The sequence below is a fragment of the Dermacentor albipictus genome, chromosome 1 (genome assembly GCF_038994185.2).
Source record: "Dermacentor albipictus isolate Rhodes 1998 colony chromosome 1, USDA_Dalb.pri_finalv2, whole genome shotgun sequence".
Lineage (NCBI taxonomy): Eukaryota > Metazoa > Arthropoda > Arachnida > Ixodida > Ixodidae > Dermacentor > Dermacentor albipictus.
Window position 1 is genome coordinate 263,196,591 of NC_091821.1, and position 24,648 is coordinate 263,221,238.

The 24,648-nt window shown below is 45.9% G+C and overlaps 1 protein-coding gene across 2 annotated transcripts in view; it reads right to left on the minus strand.

Moving 5' to 3' along the window:
- The window catches only part of LOC135902871 (U-scoloptoxin(11)-Sm5a-like), a 192,093-nt gene that overhangs the window by 35,426 nt on the left and 132,019 nt on the right, over positions 1-24,648 (minus strand). Inside the window, exon 3 of one of the 2 annotated variants that reach the window (XM_065433139.2) lies at positions 1,492-1,619. In XM_065433139.2, coding sequence (XP_065289211.1) covers positions 1,492-1,599 — 108 coding nt within the window. In that variant the 5' untranslated portion in view covers positions 1,600-1,619. Of the gene's footprint in view, positions 1-1,479; positions 1,620-24,648 lie in introns of both variants that reach the window. The other variant, XM_065433143.2, reaches the window with a different exon arrangement.

A 24,648-nucleotide genomic window follows, 5' to 3' on the forward strand; every position in this document is an offset into this window, starting at 1 on the left:
GCTGTAGATGGCCAGCGGCATTGACAGAATTGGGGCAAAATATTGTGGTGTTTTTCGAATGTAACTACAGAGTAAGTGTAGGTAGGAAATAAGCACGATGGTCGCAAGAACAGCGTGGTGACACCGCGTTTTCTACGGATGGTGTTGCTTCATCGTGCTCTTTTATACGTCAATGCAGACAGTTCGTCCAGCAAGTTATCATATAGCATATGATACGCTGGTTGTAGCTGCAGCTAGGCAGAGCCCCAGTCCCCATGGTGCGCTGATCGCAGAGTAGTGGTATCGAGGGAAAAATAAGAAACTGGGTAAATGGCTTGCAATATGCCTTTTTTAAGGTTCTTTATCTGACGAAGCTGACTCGTGCTGATTGACTTAATGACTGAATCAGTAAGATCTGCAGGCGCGATAGTAGCGCCTTGGAAACTGGCGCCGGAAGTGAGGCGCCTATTCATCGTTATCAGTAATTTAAGAGAGTACGGCTGTCGAAACATTGATGACACAATAATCCGTATACGACTTCGTTTAGTCGTGTTGTTTCTTGTTTCTCAGATTATATTTGCCTGAAAGTAATATAACATATGTTATATATGTGTAAGAAGAAGAAGAAGTAGTTTAATGATTGGAAAATGTAGAGAGGTCGGCCAGAAAATGAAGCATCTGGCCTGCTACTCTACTTAAGGGAAGGGGAAGAGGGGAAGAAAAATGGTGACAACGGGAGATGATAATGTTAGGAACGAGGTGAAGGACACATTGCATAAATGTTATCAGAAGCGTGAGTCCAGGCCCGTGTCGCCTAAGAAACGTGAAAGAGCACGCATTGTCTCTATCGTCTGCCAACTCTGTGGCCATGCGCCTAGCAAGAGGTCCTCCCACAGTGGGCTGTTGTATAAATGTCTCAAGGTAGCTGTCATTGTCAGTGCAATGTGCCATGTGCAAGGCCTGAATCAAGGTCACTCACAAGCCTGTAAAGTGCACTCGGCACTTAGACGAAGCAGTAATCACGAACATGAATTACAGTTATAGTGTCACTAGGAAAGAAACGACTTTATCGAATGGCAGATAAGATCTAAACAATTTCACGTAGGTCAGCAGCTACAGGATGCCGAGGCTAAGCTGGCACTGTCACGTATAACATTTCACTCCTCCTCGGCATCTTCCGTCTTCCTTATGGTAGGTTTAGTTTCATGATTGAACGATGAAATAGATGAGAGGGGCAGAAAAGACACCGGAAGATAATGGGCGCGCCGGGTGGAAAATAGAGGACGGCGTTGACGAATGATATGCACTGAGCATTTCTATAAGTGTTGAAAATGAATTTAGAGAGCCCTTGCGGCTTTCTTGTTCCCATTGGACAAGGCGACAGCATCGGCTTAGGAGCCCCATTTGCACCTATATATACCCAGTTGCAGTTTCACTCTGTAGCGTGAGCCCTGACCAGTTTCGTGGAACCCTTGACCAGGGAAGAATCGAGCGGCTCACTGAGATGTTCACCGTGAGACTCCTGGGCTTCATGGGAGCCAGGCCGTAGAAGCGCGGTCTTGCCTGCACTAGGCATACGGCGCAAAGCAGCACCCAGCACGGCAGGCCGCCACGGTCCATTGCTGCTGCAAGTCTTGTAGCTGCGTCAGGGGTAAGCAGGGCAGAAGGGGAGTTGCACGTTAGTTTGCGCCTCGCTTTCGGCTGCATGGGTTTATTGCATAATGCATGATGCAAACAAAAACGAAAACTATCTGCTGCGTCACTGTTGAAAAACGCCTGTCTTTTTTTTTTCCCTACATCGTACGAGTCTCGTTAGTCCTTCGCAGCACGGCCGGATGCAGCAGCGCGAAGATGTACGTATGTGGCCATGTGATATTTTATAGTGGTATTTAAACGTTGGTAGTGCACACTGCATGTGTCTCATGTCTTAATTTTCTTTGGATCATCTGCTATTGCAGCACTTCACTTTCCCGCAGCTGGCCTGAATTTACGCCACCATCGCTTTCACTCCCAACTATATTATATGACAGAACATAGAACGCTACGACGCAACAGTGAGCATTTTGCACGCTGCGCAGATTTACGTGGTACAAAATCGCTCTAGTACGCGCATACCTATAGGAACGTTCTTGTACACGTGCGCGCGCCCGCGCGCATGTGTGTGTGTGTGTGTGTGTGTGCGTGTGTGCGTGTGTGTGTGTGTGTGTGTGTGTGTGTGTGTGTGTGTGTGTGTGTGTGTGTGTGTGTGTGTGTGTGTGTGTGTGTGTGTGTGTGTGTGTGTGTGTGTGTGTGTGTGTGTGTGTGTGTGTGTGTGTGTGTGTGTTCATGTATGTATGTGTAAGCTTGACAATCTAAACAATCGAGCAGAATAGGGCATCTATTCATCGGCTGATCAAATTGAAACATAGAGCGGCTTTAGCTGTTCATCGACGCCCTCGTGGTGTCTATCGAGTATTGGCTATCGAATGTCTGTATATATCTTCTCGAGGCACGGCCCTGCGTGGATTCAATTACGCCGGTGGGTCTACACCGTACTAACAGTCGTAGCTTTTATAACTTAATTCTTCAAATGGGTCGTGCAGTAAATCAGCAAGTGAATAGACGCCTTGTACCTCCTTTTAGAAAACCTAGCGAGCAGGAAAAACAATCACATTACGCTACAACTGGTATTGACAGCTCCGCTTGTTTCATTTTCAATTGACTTACAACTGATGGTATTCATCTTTCTTGAGTTAGGCCCTATTTTATGTAAAGTAACCGTCTAAGCAAATTCACCGTTTATAGAATATAAGGATACCGTTTAACTAATCTCCACTTCACTCTGCCTTCACCCATTAATTCTTCCACATAATGTTTTGTTTTCACACGTCGCATTAAATATCACACAAACAAAGACTATTTAAGATCATCCTACTAACAGCTAACGTAAGCTTAGATGATCCAGAGTTGCGCTTACAGAAAAAAATGAGCGATTTGGAGCAATTAACGCAGAAATTTGGGCCAGTTGGAGTTGATGCATTTGCTGTGACATCAACCTACACGCATATATATGTAGACGGCCTCTCAGGAGGCCGTCGAAGCCTGCGCACCGCACAAGATCCTGACTATCAGGAAAATAAGGAGAACGACACGCGAGTTGTAAACACGTCGGTACAAAATAAAGTTACACTGGACATTCAGCAACGTAGGAATCCCAAGAAGCAAGCGGGCTCATGAGGCCAATCGGGAGAAGGTGCCTCCGCACAAGGACATAATCTGGCATCCAGGTCAACATCATTGGGGCACAGTCACCGATGCGGGTAATGTTAGATGAGTATGACGAACACAGTCATAAGAGCGTAATATCAAAGCGAACTAATCAACTCCATGAGAGACTGAAAAGCTCACTACCAAACGATCCAGATTCTATTACACAGGAATATGCACGGGCAGCTAAAATGTGCTTACGAAAGTAGGGACAGGTGCGGCTCTCATATCTGCGAGGCTGACGCTCTTTTTACCGATGGAAGAATCCTGACCCTCTGCACCACGGCCATCCACAGATGAGACGCGGTGAGCGACCGCAAGGTAAGCGGACGCGTTCCACGTGGTGCGTGAGTGCAGGCCCCTGACCGAGCACCAACGCGATATAGTATCCTGGCCGCACATTGGCTTGGCATGGGCACCGAAATGCGAAAACACTCCTGTACTTAGATTTAGGGGCCCGTTAAAGAATCCCTGATGGTCCAAATTATTCCGGAGTCCCCCACTACGGCGTGCCTCATAATCTATTCGTGGTTTTGGCAAGTAAAAACCCATAATCTAATTTTTTAAACTTTTCTTTCATAGAGCCATTACTGGCCTTACCAATGTCTTGTAAACCTGTCATTTTCTTTCTTCTGGTGCCTTCTTGTTGCACAGAACTCCCGAGACATTACTTCAGTTGTGTTTGTCACCTACATTTCTGCGATGCATGTTTACCCCAGCCTGCAGTAAAAACACCTTAGTTGTTTTCTATACGTTGTCGTGTAGTTCACTTTAAGTCATCGCATAAGCGAGCATTACATAGCGTTTACAGCGTTTTGCTTCTGCCGACTCTCAGTCGTCTTTCCTCTAAATATATCATCCAGTGTTCCAATTTCCTTTCAGCCCTCAATTTGTTTCGACATGTTACGCAGAAGGCACTCTCATAAGCTATGAACAGACAATGTACGCTTGCAGAGTCCTAAACGGAGATCGTAAGGGAATGAATTCAAATATCTCAGTAGACTAGACTACCATGACCTGTACAATTGGGCATAAGTCTGACCAACTTCCCAGCACCTCTGCTTTCCCCACTGTCTGCTCTCTAAGAAAGTGCACAACTTTAAGCTTCATATTGTACGTAACAATAATTCCAATAAGTTGCTTAAGAGTCCTTGTTAGTTTACGCGTTACAGTCAGGAAAAGCCATTGCAACTACTCCATCCACAGGAGTAGACCGGATATAAGCAGGTTCCTGCTGGGGCATTCTGAATAAGGGCACTCATCAGTTCTCATACGACGTGTAAACGAGTGTTCTGTCATATAACATCCGTAATGACGCAGTTCAAGTCTTTGCTAGCCTGGTAAGTTACCAGCCTTGTGCGGTTCTTTCTCATAAAACTATCAGGTTCATTCACTGCCGCGAAGTCAGTCTGCAAGCGCAGACTGATTGGTCTCGAGTTGCGGTGTCCGACGCCAAACAGAAAAGAAACAAATCATCGTTGTGGGGATATTTAAGTTTCAACGTGACATGAGTGCTGACCTAGGCGTCATCTTCGTTTGTTGTTGAAATTAGTGAGGATACCTGGGTGCTATGCATTATCTGTTCAGCATCCGCCTAGGAAGATAGCCTGTTTCTCAAACCTGCTTCACGACTTAATTCTTTCTTGCTCATTTTCTTACGATAGTATTTGGCAAATTATGCAACCCTCCTTTTTTCTTTCGTTCCACCCTCCCCCTCTCTCTGAATGTAAGTGGTGCTGTTTCCGTCCCATTGCAGAGACAAATGATCTTGTAGGGAGTCCGTTGTTAAGGCTGTGTATTGATCAGCAGCGACCCGTAAGAAAGATAGGAGGAAAGAATGTGGAAGCTGGAAGAACTTCGAATCACCCCAAAAGAAGTGACACCGCCCCTAATTCACCTAGCATTCATTCATTACGTCTCGCGGAGCTCGAGGCCGCATTTTACCTTTGCGTTTCTTTCATTCTTTACATGGTTGCTCTTAGGTGCTGCGGTTGGTCTTTTTGATTACTAAGAGCACCATCAGCGTTTGCAGTGAGCGCGACCGGGGAGGACGAAGACAGTGTCGACACGTCGTCCATCTTTGGATCCTATTCCCGTAGCTTGCAAGCCCATCCTCATCTCTAGACCGGTTGCTCCCCGGTCGCGGCGTCCGCATTCCGATGGAGGCGATGCGTTAGACAGAGGGATAAAGAAAAAGAAAGGAGGGAAGAAAGAAAAAAATAGTGTGATCAAATATTTCCATGCACGCTGAGGAACTCTGCCTGCTCAAAATTAACCAGAATTCCTAAACTATACGGCGTCTTTCGTAGCTCGTGTGAAAATGGGGACACCGAATATCAACACTTATACCTTAAGTGAAAAGAAGTGGCACAAGTTCAACCTATGCAGTTCATGTATCTATTACACTACGTATTGACGCCGCTAATTATCGTCGTCTCTCGAAAAGCTTTGGGATTTTGGCCCAAGATCTTTAAGGAACTAACAGTTAAAATTACATGCATGCCAACAGCGCAGTGACGCTGAAATCATTTACTATATGCACCACAGTTCGCACGACGGACTTCTGGATGCACAGAGGGTAATAAAATAAGAGCTGACTGTAGTGATTCTTCCGGCTCAAAGTTCATTTACTGGGACGGCAGTAGGTTATCACGGTGACCATCGCCACCTTGCCAACAACTTCCATGCTATGTACACAACGTCATCCTCTTCCGGTACACTCTTGCCTGTTATGGCCACCGAAATACACACACAGACGTCACCTCATTCAGAGTGTGCGTATAGGACGCAAAACCCCTCGCAAATTTCCAAGCGCCAAAGCTGCGCAATAGAGTCAGTGATTAAGCAGCTCGGAACTACACAAGCGCTAATGTACAACTGCAGTAGCACTTTTGCCGTCCATCTCGTCTTCCTTTGGTTCCGTGTTTGAGCTCCATCGTGGTGAAATGGGAAACTCAGTGCTGGGTCTAAGGCAGTAAACTCGAGTGTGCGGCACACTGAATCGCTGGCATAGCCTAACTGCTGCCCAGTTGAATACAGAGCTGGCCCCGGAATCTTTTGACATTCTGTCATTTCTCAGTGTGACTGAAAGAGCCCGCTGGTTGCGTGGATTGCTCGCAGTGCTTCACTGTCGCCAAGCATGTCAAGACTGAGCAGCGCGGGTGAAAGCGCACTCAGCCAAAAGCACCACTGACAGCAAATATATTGAGGGACGGTTCCCTGGATGAGTGCCACTAGGTCCCTTGTCTATAGGGGTTCCACCTTCGTCCATATATTTATTCAACCTCTTATTCACCGCCAACCATGCATCGCCACCTCCGATGGATAATTTCCTGCTGCCGTCTTAGTCCGCAGTCTAAAAATGTACTTCGGCCCGGTCCGCTTTATGGCATAACATAGTGTATCCTGTGTATTACCCCAGGTCATCGTTTCCTTCTTCCTTTTACTGAGTGTCCACGTATAAAACGGCGCCTTCTCTAGCGTTCGAGGAGAAAATGCGATCGAATTATTTATTTGCATTCGAAACATATTCAGATTGCGAAAGTATCCTGCGGATACTTTCGCAGCCTTGCTTTCTTGCTTATATATAATAAAGATATTGCTTATATTAAAAAATATTGCTTTATTTCTCACATAAATATGAAAACGACGGCGTTGAAGCCACCCATACGCAACCTTAAATAAAAGAAAAACAAACAAAAAATAGCCAGAACTAGACAGCGAGCTCTGCCGTCACGGCGCAGAGATAGCAGGCTAGCACGGCCAACTAGCCCAAATTGTTCTGCTGTCCTACCTGCTTCCCAGATCTGCAGGTGTGGCTGGTCCAATTGTGTAACGCGGTCTGTCGCGTCAGTGCTAATGTAGCGTATTTTGTCCTTTTCCGTTCAGTCCTGACCATTAATTCGCCCTTTTGACTCCTTTCGTCAGTACGTGGCTGGCAGTAATGCTTCATTGCCTTTTCTTGTGTTTATTTTTCGCGCTCTCAATAAGCAAAAAAAAAGGGGGGGGGGCTGCAGGAGGCGGGGACAACATCAGCACAGAACTAGAAGGCTGCAACGCCGCCTGAAAGTCTGGCAGCCGTCGTAAACGTTAAAAGAATGACAGTAGCGTCGCACGAGTGCCAACGCAAATATGGCTTTAAAATATGTTTTCTTACACGAGGAAAATGCATTTCTGACATCTCAGATATCTGCAAAAAACCAACGGTTGGACAAACTTGATGAAAACAACACGAGTTCGGTAGCGTTGCAACGTTTTCTTTTTTTTTCTGCAGGTTCCAACGACTGCTATTAAGATGTGCTTAGTTAAAAAAAGAAAACTTGCGTATTTGTTTTGTGTTGTTCTTGTTTTTTGCTTGTTCCTTTGCTTGTGTTTGTGGGCACGTTTCGTGTCTATAATGGAAATCTCTCGAATCCCCTCTGGGCCGTATCAATAACGCTGCTCGCGTCACTGAAATGTCAGGAGGCATTTCATCGTTTCCCCTTGTCACATTTTGAGTGCCAGTGGCGTGGATGTAGGAAGCCATAGCAGCAACTTTCTTTGTTCGTTTCCTCTTTTCAGCCGTCCTTTACCGTCGCTTACACCACCCCTAAGGGCCTCATCGCAGTTCGTTGTTGCATTGGCAGCGAAGAAAGCAGTGAATGAAAACTACAGAAAAGAAAGCAATGTCGCTTGTATTTTTTTCTCTCCACCACGTGAGTTTGACCTCTGGGACCTCCATGTTTGTGTCGCTACTTCACTATCTCTGTGCATAGTGCTGCGCAGTGCTGCCTCAGAATTTCTGCGCACATAGATATAGGTACGACGTCCTCACAGAGCGCTTTGCGGAGTGTGCCTCGAGGTGTTTCTTGTGCTTCCTTCGCTGTATAGCACGAGGGAGAAGAGCTAGCAGCCAAGCGTGCTGAGGAACAATGGCAACATTGTTCTGAAGCAAACCTCGTCGGAAACGTCGGAGGTAAAAGGGGAGAGGAGGGGGGCGCAGTCGACTATACTGTTCTTTTTTTCTTCTTCGTAATGGTTCCTCTTGCAAACACTACTGTTATGATTGCACCTGCAGTCGAACCACAGTTATGACTGTTATGAGTGGAAGAAATAAATCACACATGTGGGCTTGAAATTTTATACAGTACACTAAGAAACCGCTCAACCTCCACTCAAGATGTACATTAATGCATACGTTGCTCGGTAACTTTGTTGTACCTGCAGCGTTCCTTTAACGTTTTTGGAGTGCCGTAATTAAAGGCATATTTAAGAAGGATAACGAAGTGGCTAGCTGATTTTTTTAAAGAGGAAGCTTTAGCTTCGGGCTAAAGCTTCCTTAAAGTACAAGGGAAAGGAGAAATCGTTTTTCTCGGCAACCACTGCATCAACTTTGATGAGGTTTCTTGCATTAAAAAAAAAAAGATCTAGCAACTGTTGGTTGCGAATCTTTATATTTTGGTTGTGAACTTAAAAAAAATTGTAAAAATAGCAAATTTCCAGAAAACGAAATTATGAAGTTTTCAACGCTGTAATTCAGCAATGAAAAATGATATCACAATTCTGTAAATGGGACCTGGTAGTACATATAAAGCGGATAAAATTGATATATTATGCGTGGCTCTCAAAAAGACCCCCAAGTGTGAGTGCGCTTGTAAACAATGTGACAGATTCGCATAAAATATAAATTTACAAATCAAGTTTGTTGGCTTTGGATGATCCAATGAATACAATTTACGGAACTGCGATATCTCTTTTAAGTGCAGAGCTACGAATTTATAAGCTTTGTGCTTCTATTTCTTTCAAACCTTGCAATTATTCTAAATGCAGGCCTTAAATAGAAACCCCACTTCCAACAGTCACTAGAACTTAACGTTCTCTCTCAAGTGAAACAGAGTTCATTAAAATCGGCCCAGTGGTTATCTGAGAAGAGCGTTTATACATTTTACATGTGTTTGAATAGGCGATATCGGAATTGGGCCCGAGCCAAAGCTTCCTCTTAAGACCAAGAACAGATGCGATAAAACGCGCCGACTTGAGCGCGTCGCCTTACGTGCATTCGCCGAAGTGAAGCAGCGTACTCCCTTTTGGTAAAGACCTGCAGGCTAGCAAGGAATGCACAGTCAAACCTTTCCCATGTCAAGAAAAAATATTTTTCAGCGTGCCTTCACCACACGCAGAAACTGCCGAAATATACGCGCTCAGATCATAGCGTCTCATTCCTTTTACCACGTATAAAAGCTGTGGCTACTACGACCTTATTGGGCCCTGAACTGCTGCAGACACCCGATCGCCGGCGACTGGCCTGTACACACAACGTTCGCTGACACTCCCGCAAGCAAGGCGATATCGCCGCTCCCTATCGCGCAGTCCACCACACTCGAGGTTTGTTTCTTAGGCAAGAAGAGACAATGTCGCTGTGTTTCATCACCCAATGTCACGACGAACGTGGTGCACATCCAAAGTCGGATGTCGCCGCTCGTCATCGCACCGTACGCCGCGAACAACAACGTTGTCCACATCCACAAGTGGAGAAACGTGGCGTCGCCCTTTACCGCCTCGCGGTTTACAACGCAACTGAGCAACATGTCCTCTAGCAGGTAGGGCTAATAATCTAACCGACGAAGCACTTTCGGATGTTCACGAGACGAAATGCACACATACGCGAGGCGCTGACTGCACGACTGGCGCCCGCCAACTTTCCGCCAGCCACGGATCCGCTGTACGTACCCCCGTGACGCAGCGTCGGAGGGTCCCTCCACTTGGAGACGCTTATTGAGCAGACATTTCGGCAGCAGATTGTATTGGTATTCGTAAATTCGCATGGGTCAGCCTTTCTTTACTTACGTGAACTCTTGCCATATATGTGGGCTGAGTCACAAAGTTCAATGGGAGGAATACAGTGGAAGAAGGAAAACAAGAAAAATAAGCCCTAAAGAGTACCAAGAAGGCGGATGCAGGGAGGAAAAGAAAGCTGGATGCTCTAAAGTTAATTCGAAAAGCCAGTGTCGCCTAAAAAGCCTATGATTTCCGTTAGGGGGGCACAAGTTGGTCATCTCCTAAGATAAAATAGGTTGTAATTAAATGTAAAGGTGTGCAATTCGTATAATTAGCGATAGACATTCTGTCTCGGTGCTGCGATATGCGTACATGTATTTAAGATGTGCAGCATTACTAGCGTTTCGTGGCATCTGTCGCGTTTTAGTTGCTCTTTCTTCGTCAGTAAAAACAAATTGTGTGCAAGGCGTATGTGCCTTATTTGAAATCGGCATTAAATTAATTCAACAAGGCGTTTTTGACGATAACATATTTTTCATTCATCAAAGACCGGTTTACTAAGTTGCAGTTTATTGTTTTTCCTCGAATCTCGATCGCATTTCCATTTGCTTATCTTCGTTTGGCCAATAGCTCGAAGGCCATCCCGATAGGTAAGAAGAAGAAGAAGAAGAAACTTTAGTAAAGAATAGTCCGGCAGTTCTTGATGTGGTGGCCTCAGGTGACGGCTCGAAGTTCTTGGACTCGAGCGGCATCTTCGGCTTGCCGGACGGCCCAGAGCTGGTCTGCCAGCTCTGAACTTCTGATAGCCGCCTCCCAGCGGTGGCGACGCCTACGGAGAAGGTCCCCGGCGGCTCCCGCATCCGGGGCGGCGTCGGGAAGAACGGAGCTCGAGCCTTCTCCTACTCTGGCAACAACCGCGATTATGGACGCGTCGCCAACGGAGCTGCTTTGATTACCGTTCTTGCCGGTACACTCCCAGAGCATGTGTCGCAGCGTTGCTCTGCGTCCACATGTTTTACACGCGTCTGTTGGGTACAAACGCGGATAGCAGTGGTGTAAGATAGCGGGGCTAGGGTAGGTGTGTGTCTGGAGCAAGCGTAATGTCACGGCCTCGTTCCTGTTCAGTTTATCGTGCGGTGGCGGGAATCTGCGTCTTTCGAGTCTGTAGTGTTGGGTGAGGTCTCTGAACGTGGTTAGGCGATCGCCCCACGCCCAGTGTGTTTCTTGTTGCTGTGTTTCTGTTGTAGTGTCCCGATCCGGCAGATCCGATGCCCCGCTCTCGGGGGCGGAGGCGGCCACATAATCAGCGGCGGCTCGGCGTGTGAGACCTCGAGCCGTGGCGTGGGCCGCCTCGTTTTCCGCGAGCGGAACATCGGTGTGTGCCGGGGTCCAGAGGAGGAAGACCGTAGAATTTTGGGGTTGCGAGGGCGATGACGAGTCGCCGTCGTCAGAAATTTTGAGTATGCGGGCCGCTTCCCGCGAGACACGACCGCGCGCGAAGCCGCGGATTGCCGCCTGCGAGTCGCTGATCACGATCGCAGCGTTCGGCACCGCGACGAGCGCTAGGGCTATCGCGGCTTCTTCGGCCGCCTCCGTGTGTCCCGTGGTCACCGTGGCGCTCGCGAGGCACCTACCCGAGCGGTCTACAACCGCTATCGCGTGCGCGCTTCTCCCTCCTCCATATCGCGCTGCGTCTACGTACACCGCCTCGTTGCTGTTACCAAACTTCTTCTGAAGGTCGCTTGGTCGTTTGTTGCGTCTCCCGGCGTGCTGCGTCGGGTGCATGTTCTTGGGAAGCGGCGGGATGATCAGGCGGTCGCGAACAGAGGCGGGAACCGCCAACTTTTCTCCATGCTGAGTGTGGTACGCGATGCTGAGCGACTCGAGGATGCATCGACCTGCCTTTGACCTCGATAATCGTTCGTATTGCGCAATGTCGTGCGCCTCGATTAACTCGTTGAGAGAGTTGTGACCTCCGAGCTCTAGAAACTTGTCGGTGCTCGCATTGAGTGGAACGCCGACCGCCCTCTTGAAAGCCTTTCGGATCATGCATTCGACTTTGTTTTTTTCGGACCCGATCCACCTCAGGTAGGGGGCAACATACGTTATGCGGCTTATCGCGTACGCCTGCACGAGACGGATCGCGCACTCTTCACGCATACCATTGCGTCTGTTCGTGATGCGACGCAAGAGTCGGATGGTGCCATCTACCGAACGACGAAGTATTCGCACCGTCTCTTCGTTATGGCCGTTTGCCTGCAGGTGTAACCCTAGGATTCTAATTTTCTCTACGTGCGGGACGGGAGTGCCATCTGCCAATGTAATGCGTATTTTGGAATATTCCCGTTCCTCTTCGCGCAGGGTTTTACGACCTCTCCTTGTGGGTTTGTAGAGTAAGAGTTCGGACTTGGTAGTCGAGCACTCGAGGCCCGTTCCACGCAAGTAATTCTGAACCGCATCTACTCCTGCCTGTAGCGTTCGCTCGACGTGACCGTCACATCCTCCTCCGGGAACCCAGAGGGTGATGTCATCCGCGTAGAGACTGTGATGTAATCCTTCTATTTCTGTTAATTTCTCGGGTAGACCAAGTAATGGGTAAGTACCTTTATTTTTTTAATCAGTTTGGTATTTTGATTCAGATGCCTTAGAGGTCCGGGGACCTTGTTTAATAGGTGATTCGGCGTAGGTCGAACTCATTTCACCGAGCATTGCATGGCGATTATTACCGAACACTGCCAGCTACAACCTATAGAACACTCTACCCCCGTCCCCGACCATGGCCGGGCCAAACATTGGTTTCAGCGGTGAGGGGGCGTCTCAACAGATGCAATAATTATTTACCTCCACGTCTACGCGTCGAACATCCTTGCAAGCACCTCACGTTTCTGGAAGCTAGCAAGGCCAGGCTGCGCATCTCTTATGTGCGGTGGATCTCGTCGGTGGTGAACCGTGCGGGCACAACTGGTGACAGGGACAAAATAAGGGCTGGTAGTTCTGCGATGAGGTCGACAAGGGTCACTGTATCCTGCCAACCCCGGAGAGCGCTCTCTCTACTGCGCAGCCGCAGCCTGATGACGTCATCAGTTACACAAGCAAATCGGTACCACGCGCTGCCCCCCGTCAACCTTATACGTCATCGCTTGCGCCTCCAATCGGCGTTCTTGGCTCTCTCCTTCCGTATTCCTCTTGCCTGCATACCCGCACTCTTTTCTTCACAGTCCAACCACCACCACCACGGCTGACCACGGCATCGAAACCCATCGGACGCCACAATGAAAGCTATGTGGCTTTGTGTGTCGATAAGGCAGATTTGTTACAGTTTTGATTGAGTTTGACCGGCATTTCGGCTTCGTTGTTTTGTTTTTCATCTGCAAGAGAATCTAGGACGGCCGATGGGGCCCCGCGTACGTTTAGAGTGGAATATCCAAATAATTTATTGCAATTCGATGGACAGAGCGAAAGGAGCGAAAAAAGAGAAACAAAGGAAAGCAAGAAAAAGAATCTGTCGGTGTTTTACGGTCTCCTTACGCAGCCCTAGGTCCTTAAGTTCCATCTTATTCAACTAAACATCACTAAGAGAGTTCGTGTGTTCCGTGTGTTGCCTATCGTTCTATAGGGCTTGCTTCTCCTATAAGTTCTCAGTCGGATGCGTGTTATTTTTGTGTAGGGCCTCTACAGAGTGTCTGAAAGCCTGTACGGTGAACGGGTAAGCTTTAAAGGACGAATGATGACGGGTCTTTCTAAGCCTTCGTACTCTCCTTGTATGTTGGCTGGACGCTTTTGTGGTTTCACTCGGAACGCTAGTTTGGATTCATTTTTTTTTCTGCATGATTGGTTCTTTCAGTTTGGCCATTGTTCCCACATTTCCGTATTTCCAGTTTCGCCTCTGCGGTTTTCTTTGGCCGAAAGTGAACGCAGAGAGATTCTTTTGAGATGTTTCGGGTACTGAGGTATAGTAGTAATTATTTTCACAGCGGCCTAATGGTCGCTCACATTGGCGCTGGTTGCGAAGTGATTAATTAAAAGGACAATAAAGAGAAACACTTATTCATTTTAGACCGAAAAAATGTTTTTCTTTCAGAAACACATCTTAAGCAATTTTGAATAGGCTCACTATTGGAAAATAAGTCAAGGATTAATTTTTTTATTTCGAGTAGAAATCCCAGCGACTACACATGAGTGTGACGTCACGGATTTTGAAATAATTTTTTTTTGTGTGTTTGGAACGTTAGATGTTCAGTGAAAGTTCTTGAAACTTGCCAAGTTCAGTCTCTTTTAGAATATAGTACAATAATTTTTTACCGATAAAAAAATTAGCCTCGGGGGCGCAGACGCCATCGAAAGCCATGATCTAACGGGGAGCCGGTGCGGAAACTTCATGGTGGTGTCACTGCCCGTCTATCGTTCTTACGGCTTTTCTAGCTTACCAAGACTTATATTACAGTAAGAGTGGCTTTACTGACAGTGCAGAAAGATTATTTACTAATACAGCTCAGCTCACTTCTCTATTGAGCATCCCTTTAGTCCAGTGGCGTAGGCGTTCCCCCTTACCCACGGAACAGCAAATTAAAAAAAAATGTGGGGTTTTACGTGCCAAAACCACTTTCTGATTATGAGGTACGCCGTAGTGGAGGACTCCGGAAATTTCGACCACCTGGGGTTCTTTAACGTGCACCTAAATCTAAGTACACGGGCGTTTTCGCATTTCGCCTCCATCGAAATGCGGCCGCCGTGGCCGGGATTCGATCCCGCGACTTCGTGCTCAGCAGCCCAACACCATAGCCACTGAGCAACCACGGCGGGTGGAACAGCAAATTTCATTAGGCGGGTGGTTAAGCGTACCCAGAAGGAGTGAAGAGGCATGACTATGAAGACATGGATGGATGAAAGGGCGCGGCTAAAAGTGAAAACGAGTCGGTGACCAGTGGCGGCCCCTCTCCTCAAGCGCACACGCGAAACGTCTTTGCCGCCACACCAAAAACAAGTGGGCGAGAGGTGCGGCGTCCGCGTTGGCTTAGCCTCTGATTGTGGAAAAAACTACTATTATTGTGGTTGTTGCAAGAAAGAACGGAGAATATTGCTGGCCGCATCGACGACGGCTGACACCTGGATATTGACCAGTTAGAGGGGTGGCGCAATAAAGAGGAGACGCACATAGGAGATGGAGATGCACATAGGAGATGCATAGATGGAGTGAAAAAGCAAACAGGGACTATTTCCAATAATTAGAGTTGTCGTAGGGCAATTTATTTAGACAACGGAGCACCAACAGAAACCCGGGCACTCCCGCACAGTGACAGCCCCGTGAGATTCTTTTTCTCCGTCACTACACAGTGCTTATGCATTTCACAGTAGCGATTATTAGGGCAATCTACTCGGGCAGTTTACCTCCCACGAAAGAGGCGCACCGGCTGGTGGGCATGAATAGGGCGAGCACACGAGAAAGTATATTTCAGAAGACGCAAGTCGATGGCCATTGTAGAATGAGTAAGATAGCAGAAATTTACAGTCTCCTGCCTTGTTCACGAACGGTGTGGTAACAAACAAACTCCTCCACCTCGACCCCCCCCCCCCCCCCCCCCCCAGGCGCGTATGTCGATATCTCGCATTTAGGCACAGACGTGTGCGTCTCCTCACGCGATGCGCGTATGACGTGCACATTATGATCACGGGAGAGAAACACCATATTGAAGCGAAATCGACAAGTAAGCAAAAAGCTGGCTGAAGCAACCGCATATTTTTCTTCGTCGGCCTCTGCGGTTAAGCGGGCGCGAAAACTTCGTTTATGCCGATGCTCGTAGTGTGTGGTGCCTGAATGACATTTTTATCTAATGAAAAAGTCTGGATGAAATGTCAACAGGTGCCTGACGAATATGTCAACAGGTAACGCACGAGTTACCCAGAATACTTCGGTTTCTTCCATTCGAGAGCGCTACCAATCCTGCCTAAGTACCGGCCAAAGCGCAAATTGTTCCTAATTTATAATTCTTTGAAGATTTCTTACTTTAATTTGCTTCAAAACCAGTGTTAAGATCTCGTGTGTGGTGTTTCGTGCGGTGCATGCGAAAATTTAGAATTAAAAGAAAACATCAAATATTTGGTTTCACAGTGTGGTTTCTCTGTGATCATACGCCCCTACCGACGACCAGTTCATTTCTATCTCTCACTGTGTGTGTGGTCTTTTGTATTTCCCTCTCCTCTGGCATACGATAACAAACCATGCGATTGGTCTCTTTGCTGCAGGCGCGTCGTGTATTTTTAGTCTCTTCACAGTATCGTGGTGACACATTCTTAGAAATACTGCATATGACAATGTTATTTGTAGGCGACGTCATGCATATGATCCAACGCGCCTCAAAGGCTGTTTCTGTGGGCGCTGTGAGTGCGGGGCGTGCGCGCAGCTCACTAAAGGGCAGTTATGAAAGCTGGCTTCCTCACAGTAAGAATGTCTGAGAGGAGAAGCCCACTTTACAAAGTTATTTCGCTTTACTGCGAAACACTTAGGAACTCGAAAGTGAGTTCGCTGTGTCCATCCGGCCATTATTTTCAATATGCCGCTGTCGTCATGCTACCTCTTGATTAATCCTTGAGCTTGAGCATACAGCAAAAAAAAAACTTTAATCTCTGCCTTGATTGGGGAGTGACCTCAAGGTAATGCCTTGTTTTCCTTTCTACCAATGGTCACGCCATCCGCCATCTGGTTCTTTTTTATTTTTTCCATTTTAATCAGCATTTTTTTTGGCGTAATTCAGTCGTAGCTCGAAAATAGAGCTAAGACCCTATAGAAGTAAAATGTAGCAGTAGGAGGCACGTACTTCCAACATCGCCACCTTACCCCCTAGCTAAATCTATCTATCTATCTATCTATCTATCTATCTATCTATCTATCTATCTATCTATCTATCTATCTATCTATCTATCTATCTATCTATCTATCTATCTATCTATCTATCTATCTATCTATCTATCTATCTATCTATCTATCTATCTATCTATCTATCTATCTATCTATCTATCTATCTATCTATCTATCTATCTATCTATCTATCTATCTATCTATCTATCTATCTATCTATCTATCTATCTATCTATCTATCTATCTATCTATCTATCTATCTATCTATCTATCTATCTATCTATCTATCTATCTATCTATCTATCTATCTATCTATCTATCTATCTATCTATCTATCTATCTATCTATCTATCTATCTATCTATCTATCTATCTATCTATCTATCTATCTATCTATCTATCTATCTATCTATCTATCTATCTATCTATCTATCTATCTATCTATCTATCTATCTATCTATCTATCTATCTATTAATGTTTTTGTGGATGAAAACAGGCATTTTATGCACATCGACATAGTACAACGTGTTGTGGCAGGTCAAAGCAAATGCTGCAGTACTATGACGGCAGCAATAATATTATACACTTCACACATAACACCCCCCTACACACAGACACGAACAAAAATGAACTGAAACTGCTAAGTTGGGCAAACCAAGTACACGCCAAATTACCTGCAAGAACGCCCGGAGCTTAGGATGAGCGGTGTCACACACACGCACGCACGCACGCACGCACGCACGCACGCACACAGAAACATGTCCAGTGATGTGCGTGTGTTTCCGACAAAGCTCCCTTCGGAGGCAAAGGGCAACAAACCTCCGGTTTGGTGGGACCTGATGTCATCAATCTCCTGACACCTGATTGGGGGAGGCGACTGAACAATGAAGACGCAGGGGATAAAAAGAGCGACGGACGCCTGGAGTGACTGGCTGCTCCAACTTCTTCATGACATTGTTTTGCTGTACTACTTGAATTCCTGGTAAATATGTAATATAAACTTGTTTGTAAAACGTCCTGGATATCGGTCCCGGCCCCACGTTCCCTTACTCCTCCACGATCAAAGTATATTCCACACCTTCGGACTCCCGGTCACAACAACGCATCAAACAAACGTTCGTATTATTCACGGCGCTATCCAGTTTAGCTAGCACAAAAAACAGGATGAAATTTCATTCAGCAGACAGGCTTCCTCGTCGCTTGTTGATGAACGCATTCACATTGTGCACATGGCTCGTATAGCGAGCACAGAATATCGCGCTCTCCAGTGTTCGAGCGCATCGCTGTCCAGCCATGCAAAAAAGCGTGCTGTTTTCCTTGTAGGTAAAGCAGAAAATTTGCGTCTAGATATAAAAGCGCTCTCTCAAACCGGTGCACTTCAAGTACTGTACTAGTGCGCACTCATCGTTTCCGCTTTCCACTCCCCCTTTCCCTTACCCCCCAGTGCAGGGTAGCAAACCGGACGATTGTCTGGATGACCTCCCAGCCTTTCTTCTCCTTGCTTTCTCTCTCTCTCTTGCGCCTCGATCAGTTATGAAAGGCAGCGTCTCAGTATCGTTACGTCTTCCAGTAACAGCACTTGCCGCCAATCGCCACCTATCTGTCACGGCGGACTATTTCGCGATTACCCAAAACCTATGTATACCCGGCCACATCTCAATAAGTATGATGGCATGATGACGCCCGCTGACACGGACGTCATCATGCCACGTTCCATTCCAAACAAGATTACCGGAAATAAATTCTGACCCTGCTTAAAAATGTCGCCGTTGTCAACCCAGAAATTCCAGAGAATTAAGCAGAAAAATCACTGTATGGAACTGATGTTTTGGCCACGATACAAAGTTGAAATATAATTTACACACAAATGATGTTTTCGTCTAAATTTCCCAGCAGCTCTTCAATCGCAGCGCGCTTATTTTGTTCACTGTATCTTCCTGGAGGAAGAAACGACAGTATGTTCACGAGGGGCGCTCACGTGCCCTGGCCGATTTGATTGTCTAGTTGGAGCACCTGAAAAGGCAGGCAGTGGCGGTAAATTACTCCGGCAAGTACGATCCGGCGTCTGAGTCACCGTCGTTAAGCTGCTTAGGCGCACAGGTTATATTAGGGAAGCGGTTGAGAGGCGGCGGCAGCTTAGTACCGAAATTGGTTCCCGTGCATACGTTGGCATCCGGGTTCGGTACTTTATAGAACAACCTGTAACATGGTTCGTAGTGCGTACCCGAATACAATGCAGAGAATTCGGCGGCTTCATTGGAGCGGTCAATACAAAGGGTGGAAGGCTTCCGAAGTCGGGGTTGTGTGCACGAACCGAAGAAGCAACCTGTGGGTTCAGCAAGTCTCGCGTACGTACTGTCTCATTTATTCTTTGAGTATACCGGCTGCAGTCTACAAAATTTGGCCTACCCTTGCCTACACCCGACGGGAATTAATTTGGCACGTGCGAACTTAGAATCTTTAAACGCTGTAACTTACATCTGAAATCTGAAATAATAAAATATAATAAAATAAGATAACTAATATAACTAATAATACAATAAAATAACTTAAATATGAATTCGTCGGCGCACCACGCTTGCTTCCTTGCGTTTGACCTTGTGAGACATACGGAATTCCCTTTATTGGTCACAGTTATGGGTCCAGTGGTAAAACGCAGAGTTTCGGATGACGAAACGAAGCGGGATGTTCGTAAGTCCTTGTGAAAGCGCAACACGCGTTTCAGAGGATAGTTCAAGGCTGTTGAATGAGTAAGTCGATGCTTCAGCGTCTGCTTGCTCATTCGCCACCAAGCCACAGTGCGCCAGTACTTATTAAAAGTTGATATTGTCGCCATTTCCATGTGCAAGTTGAGAAGCTTTGTGATTTCTAGAGAAGTCAAAGTACCGTTCTTGTCTGATGCTGTTGAACACGCGGCTTTGGATCACAGAATACTGCCAATGCGCTAGGCGGCTCTCCGGAGAGTCGCTAATTGTGTACCAGATATTCACAAAGCACGTACACGTAGATTTACTCAATTATAAAGTAATACGGACTGTGGGCTCGATTATCCAATAGGATCAGCTTTGAGAAAGCGTTTGTATGCGTAATGCTCGTACTTTTATGGATATTGTCGCGTTGTAGGGACGGTCAAGCAAACAGTAGCAAAACTGTGAATGCCGAAATTACCTCTTTATCTGTCGAACTTGTGCCCCTAAACGCAAGTGGCCGTCAAAGCACAACGAAAGCGGCGAACACAGTCGGCGATCATAGAAAATTTGATGAGAGGACCAAGCGCGTCAGCTTTTACACTTGAATCGTCAAAGGTTCCAGTGCAATCGCTGGTGACCGCGTGCCTTCCAGAAAGTACGACACAATTCGCGTCGCGCATACAATCAGATTACACGAGGCTCGGTGACAACAGACAACGTATAGAACTGTCGATAATATTCGCGAATCTTCCAGTACATGCATGCGCGTCCTGTGCCGAGCGCTAAGTTTTAACATCTATTAGCCGGTTAAATGCGGTCACCGGAGAAAGGTAACCAACTTGTCACTCAAATCAAATCAAGTTTATTCATTACAAAAAAGGAAACGGTTACATTTTTGTTTTACAGACGAAGGCCCCAAAGTCGGAGACTGTAACAGGGACCCTCAGTGGGTAATTATAAGAAAAAAAATACATAGGGGGCAGGACAGAAATAAAACTTACAAAATGTACTCTGGGAGAAACATAGAGGTGAAGTGCAACAACAGAAACGTGATTAGGACTACAATGTACAGTATTACTATCAAAAAATAAAAACACAATCGGCGTACAACAGAACCTTTAAATTATGTACATTTGGAACCACAATTGCGTCAATGCGTCAAAAGGAACTCTTTAAGGGATTTTTTGAAGGCATAGAACGAAGTGAGTGATTTTATGCTTGATGGTAAGCGATTCCATTAAGATAGATACACCAGCAAAAGATGATGTTAGTTTACCATAATTGGTATGAACACGAAGCAGTAAAAAATTTATGTTAAAGGCAAACCTAGTTCTATTATAGTTATGTAAATAATTTAAGTCAACGAATTCGTAAAGCAATTGGTTGTTAAGTAACTTGAAAAATAAGGTTCACGGTCGTTAAAATGAGGTTCTGACAAAGCAAAATGGATGCATTTGACTGGCGAGGACTGCTAGTAATGATACGAATGGCTTTATTTTGTAAATGCTGAACTGATGACAGGTGACAATTGTACGTGTTACCCCAGGCAGCGATTCCATAGTTGATATGACTATGAATAAAAGCAAAGTAAAGTGATAAAGGGGCCTTGTGTGAAAAGAAGGCGCGTGCTTTTATTTGAGCGCGAATTTCAAATGCCGTTTTTCTCTTAATATTGTTAATGTGAGAATCAAATTTGAGGTTAGCGTCCAGGAGAACACCGAGGAATAGAAGCAAGTCACCGGCTGGAATTTGATGAGCGCCAAGTGTTAGCGCTAGTGGACAAGTTATGACCCTGTAACCACTATTCAATATTATATATTTAGTTTTCGTGGTATTAATATTTAGGTAATTACTGCGACACCATTCTATAACGTCAGTTAGCGCAGCATTTAAGTTTGATGTTAATGAGATTAACGTCGTGTCTGATAATGATAAGGTGGTGTCGTCGGCGTATAAAACCCAGTGAGATGAATGCAAAAGGTCGGGCAGGTCATTAATGTAAATAATAAATAGCAATGGACCGAGAATGGACCCCTGGGGTACACCTTAGCTAATTATTTTAGTTTTAGAAAGGGCACCAGCTACAGAAACCACGTACTGCCTATCGAACAAATAGCTAATAGAGTTAAGGCGGGACCAGTAATACTTCTCTAACTATATTAGTCATATCTTAAGAGCCCAACAAACATGACACCAAGGGCAACATAGGGGAAATTACTTGAGCTTAATAAATGAAATAAAGAAACGATAAATTAACGGAAATGAAAGGATGAAAAAACAACTTGCCGTAGGTGGGGAACGATCCAACAACCTTCGCATTTCGCGTGCGATGCTCCACCAATAGAGCTACCGCGGCGCCGTCTCCCCATTCACTTTCTTGGGCATTTATGCAACTATATGTAATTTCAAGTGCCATTCCTCTCACCTGACATATGCATGCTGCACGCGTTGTTTGCCAGATTTGTCCATTTGTTTATCAGAACCTACATGCTGAGTGCCTAAATTATCATGTGTCATTTACTATGGTATAGCCATACTATAGCGCTCGATATAATATACTACCTACACTATACCTATACTATATCTATACTGTTGTACTAGCTGCTATACCAGCTGTAGGATACTGTTATACTAGCTATATTATGTCGTTTAACTAAAGTGTTTACTAATATAGCATGATGCACAAATTACTTGCGAAATCAGTGGCAGCATGGTTTAGTTACCTCTTAAATCAGTGCTGGAATTAGTGCTAGTGGTCATAATGTTGGCATAAAAATCATTGCTATATAAGGTGATCATTTTTGAGTTTTACTGAATTTTAGAAAATCGCCTGTGGTAGATTGCGTAATTCTGGTCCTTGAGCTGTATTATTCGAAAAGGCGGGGATTATTAGCACGAGAAATCGAAACACGTATTCAAGGAATTAAGGAAAAAATCAAATTAACTTGTTAAAAATTGCTTTAGGGCACCTATTGGAATTTACGAGTTGTAGCCGGTGAGTTTACAAGACGCATGTACTTGAAATAATGAATTTCCAGGATTATACTAGTTTGGAGATATTATTTCCCAAAGTTTGGGACGAAATACATGAGCATTCCAGCTACTTTTGTGCTTCATTTCATAAAAGAGCGTTTTGTTAAAAAACGTAAGCGGAAGAACCGTGCATTTTTACGGCCAGTTTGATAGCGCATATCTCCAAACTGGTGTCATTCTGGAAATTCATTCCAAGTGGATACGGCTCGCAAACTCACGAGCTGCAATGCGTAAATTGCAATGTGGGCCATAAAGTAATTAATTAAGAAGGTAATTAGTGATTTTATAGTTAGTTGAACATGTGTTTTCATTTCTCGTGCAAGCAATGTCCGCCTCTCTGAATAATCCAGCTCAAAAATTAGAATTATGTTATCTGCAACAGGTGATCCTAATAACTCCGTAAAACGTAAAAATTTTCACCACGTATTGCGGGAACAAATAACATTTTCTGAGCACTGAACTTTTTGTTGTTTCATCCTTCACAATACCGGCGCTAGAAGCCTTACCTGCCTTTGTCCCAACTTCAAACCGGCCGCTTATGGATTGGTGCGGATATTGTGTTTTCCACGCGTTCAAATCAAATATCGGACAATTATTTATCGATCATGTTAAGGCACACTTGCTTTCACTCCATGCTTCCTTACATTACCACGACGCACTGGTGCTGGAAAACGGACAATGCGCAAAACAAAGCAAGAGAAACCCCAGCGAGCGCGCTGTTCCTACTGAACGCTCTGAACGGCGGCGGAAGCTGCGAACACGCCATGCAACGCGGTACGCTGCGCCCTGCGGAGTGTTCCCACTAAACTTTCCGTCGCTGCTGCGGCCACAGGGTGAACACGCACGTATAAAGAGAGCGCCCATTGCTCAGGCGTGCCCGCAGCGCGGCACAGTGGAGGAGGCGAGCTTTCTGCGTGCATAATTGCGAGGCAGCCGTCGTCTGCACCTCGCAAAGTAGTTCGTCTGGAGAGCGAGTCTAGAAAGCTGGAACTTGCAGATCGTGAGTCAAAGCTGAAGCTCTGCGAAAGGGCGATTCGCGTGCGCTAGACAGGCAGGGGGAAAATGTCACACTGGGCCGCGGAACAGCGCTGCGTTTGTCTTTCGTGTTTCGCCACCCGCGTTCGTATGCGGTGCCGCGTATACGGCGTGCAGGCTCCGGGAAAATTGCTCGGGTGGGGCCGATTTTCAAGGAAACGCCCACAAATAAGCGCAACTGGAAACAGGACGCGTGTTACCGGAAGGATACTGAATGGCAGCCGTCGCGAAACGACCACGGCTGAAGCGTGTGCGCCTGTACAATGTTGATGAAAATAAAACTGTTTCGAGCCATCACAAACTAATCTACGATGAGACCACAGAGTGAACGTGTGCTGTGCCGGTAATGAGCCTTCCTTCATAATTGCTCCACAGAAGCTCTTCCGCTCTACAAATGCCAAATGAACTCAAGACAGCATGAGCAGAGCACTAAGGCAATCAAGGCAGCGCCTAAAAAGGCCCTGTCAAGATGTCATAATGAGGTAACGTCGACCGTACATAGTTGTCGGTGTGTCATTATGCCTTCTAATTAAAAAAATCTTTACGACCTTTCTCTCGCAAGGTTATCCTTAAACGGAGTCAGCGAAGCTTTTCTTTTTCTTCTCTTCTTTGCACAAAGTTGTATAGCACACCGCTTGCCCTTATAACAAACCGTGATACCTAGAAACGTGGATAATAAGTAAGACTATGACTGTTTTAATAAAGGGGAAAAATTAGACATGCACCCGTTCGTAGCAATTGCTACAAAGGAAATCCATATGGGTTCCTCGAAAGAAAAGCTTCGCAGTTGAAGAAAAATTCGTCCTGGTCCGGGACCACCGCCTTTCCGGGGCAGACGCTCTACCACCTGAGCTAACGAGGCGGCTAGGAGATGGCAGGGCAAAATGGAATTTGAAAATCTTGCCTTTGCTTAGAGTTGACAAATTCGACTTGGCCCTGCCATCTGCTAGCGGCCTGGTTAGCCCAGCTGGTAGAGAGGCTGCCCTGGACCAGGACGAATTTTTCTTTAACTGCGAGGCTTTTCTTTCGAGAAACTCGTATGGGTTTCCTTTG